Consider the following 2783-nt stretch of genomic DNA (forward strand, 5'->3'; position numbering starts at 1 on the left):
TGCTTTGTCTCTTTTGTGCTGGCTGCTGGAGATGAGCCTAGGCTTGACCTGACCATGATTCCAAGGACTGGCATTTCTTTTTTACCCCCAGTTTGTAGCGATCCAGACCTTCTCTTCCTAATTGTCAAGAAAATTAAATTATTGCTGAATTCGGGAATCTAGGCAGCACCAGCTTACTTTTTCCCTGCATCTCTCTGGAATCGTTTCTGGGATATTTTCCAAATCGTCACAGAAAGCAGGAGGAATGAACCGACAGCTAGTGAAAATTTTGACAACCTTGTTCGCATTTTTCTTAGAGGCAAACCACTTCAGGTAGGTGATATGACTCTATGTGATGATATTTATCAAAAGGTTGTGGAAATCATAACTATGAAGTTACTACGTCACATTAACCTAGTTTGTTTGCTGTATTTGAGAGTATTTAATGTTCCTTCGGTAGAGGCTATCCCTTTGACACTCGGAGACTCGTTGCTTGGTAACAAACACAAAAAATAATAATCTCAAGTTTGGGTGATCTGTTTTCCAATTCTCTGATTCAAATACATGGTTTTTTTCACTGAGTATCAATATAGCTAAAAACATTTTCTTCAGTTTTTCTTCCAAGATGTAGATTCTCTGCTCCCACCAGAGGTTGTTTAGGAAGTTGCCTAGCTTCTTTCCTCTTCAAGCTTTGGAAATGATTGAACCAGTAGTAATTTGAAATTAGAGAATCAGCCCTCTGATTTTGCAGATACCCTGGAACAGACCAGTACTGTACTCACTTAAATTACCAGTGCATGAGATTGTTGTTTCTAAATTTTTTTTTAATGTTTCATGAGCTTTTGCGTCAGCTATTGACTTTTTGCGGTACAAAGCAAACAGATCAGTCTTATTAACCAAAACACAATTGTAGCTGAGATTCATTCTCATACAGTATGCTGCTGTGTATCTATATGTACACATATAAAGTGTTTTTCTGTGAGTAATAAGGTATATATACAGTGACAGAGTGAAATAGTGTTTATATTCCTGAGTCTGGGATCACAGGGGAACTCATAACTAGTGGGCTTTGAATGAAAACAGAAGTAATTTGTACAGGAACATCCCAGCTAAGTGCACTGGATTAATTTTCCAGTTTTTATTATCTTAACTGAATGTTTTTAGTATTTAAGTGGAGAATATAATTTATTATGTATTTAAAATTAAAGATATTTTGTAATGGTACCATGTCATTGACAAAAGCAAAAAGAAGCAACTGCCCCCTGGAAATGGAACCTGAAAAAAAGTGGGGAATCACGCCATGAGAATTTGCTCTCACCTTGCCTTTTAACAATTCTGGTGCTTTTGTAAAGGACTGGATATTTTCTCATTTCAGACACTCACCTGTACATCTAACTTGTTTATACTTGCATATAGATGCATGAGAAACCCACAAAATGTTCCTGAAACTGAGTGGTTCCCTTTGGGCAAATATATAAACAGAGAGTGGTTAAGAAGACACAGTCATAGAACTACTTTTGATATAGCTCAAAGATTACATTGAAACTTAGATAGAATGGAATTGGTTATTTAAGAATCATAATAATGCTTCATGATTAAATCTGTGCCTCTACACAGCAAATACGACCATTTCATTCTAGTTTCTTTTTCCCTAGGGAACAACCACGGGGAACTCCTAAATTGTCTTTCTCTGCAATATATAATGTGTTTGCAATGTGTAGTACGCTATGTACACAGCGTTTCACATGCATGATGCGGTACCACAAGTTGGCTCTTAAATCCCGAAAACAGAGATGTGTTCCAAGAGCTTGCATATAAATACCAGCTGGTGATAATACTGATAAATTTTATTACTCAGTGTTGATTGTTAAAAAAGCCCGAAGATCAGATGTGACTGACTCTGGAACCTTTTTTTCCATGTCGCGGAAGAATCCAGACATTCACTAGCATGATTTAAAATCTTTGTTGGGCATCATCTGTAAAAAACATTTTTTTTTTTTGTATTTATATCCTTCCCAACATTAACAAAACCAATATTTTTCAGTGTTGCTTGGAGAGTGTTGCCAGCTACTGTTTGGAAGTTTAAGGCCACCTTGAACCAGTGTTAACATATAGTTTTAACAGCATACATGTAATTAAAGCAATGATATGAAATAGTATATCAAAGTCCCTGGAAGATGGCTCTACACATTAAGATGAAGAGTAAATTGAATCTTTTAAAGTTAAAGCTGTAATGAATTTCTTTTTAAAACTGAGGGTTTTTTTTTTTTCTAAATAGCAAATTGTGTCCATACATACTACCTTAAGCTCATTTTTATTTCTAGAATAAAGTTTTCAGATAAAAATTAGAATATATTGTTCTATAAAAATATTAATTGCTACATTCACTGAATTGAGACAATTTTATTTAGTGCTATAATTCCTCTATGACTTTAATATAATTCAAGCTAAATATTAGCTAATGGTGGCTAATAATTTATTTAGGACGACTTTCTGTAAAGAACATGATTCAAGATCTGGAAAATCCCCCTCACAGACCCTGTCTCCTTCAGATTTTTTGGACAAATTGATGGGAAGGACATCGGGGTATGATGCTAGAATCAGACCAAATTTTAAAGGTAAGTTTTTTTAAGACTTCTGATTAATTAATCAATTATGTTTTGGGCAGATTATAGGTTTGAGGGTTTTACTTCTGGGTTCTGATTCTCTTTTCAACGACTTCAGTTTTCCAGTGTGACCGTGTCATGGAGATCAGTTGATCCACGGGGAGGACTAGAAGAGCAGTGTAGGTAATGAGGGTCCAG

General features: G+C 35.4%; 1 protein-coding gene across 1 annotated transcript in view; it reads left to right on the plus strand.

Annotated features, from left to right (window-relative positions):
* Positions 1–244: 244 nt before the first annotated feature.
* The window catches only part of LOC104472465 (glycine receptor subunit alpha-2), a gene marked incomplete at its 3' end in the record, with an annotated part of 50244 nt that continues 47705 nt past the window's right edge, over positions 245–2783 (plus strand). The window contains exons 1-2 of the mRNA XM_010088160.1: positions 245–312; positions 2464–2597. Coding sequence (XP_010086462.1) covers positions 245–312; positions 2464–2597 — 202 coding nt within the window. The remainder of the gene's footprint in view (positions 313–2463; positions 2598–2783) is intronic.

The sequence above is a fragment of the Pterocles gutturalis genome, unplaced genomic scaffold (assembly GCF_000699245.1).
Source record: "Pterocles gutturalis isolate BGI_N339 unplaced genomic scaffold, ASM69924v1 scaffold1022, whole genome shotgun sequence".
Taxonomy (NCBI): Eukaryota; Metazoa; Chordata; class Aves; order Pterocliformes; family Pteroclidae; genus Pterocles; species Pterocles gutturalis.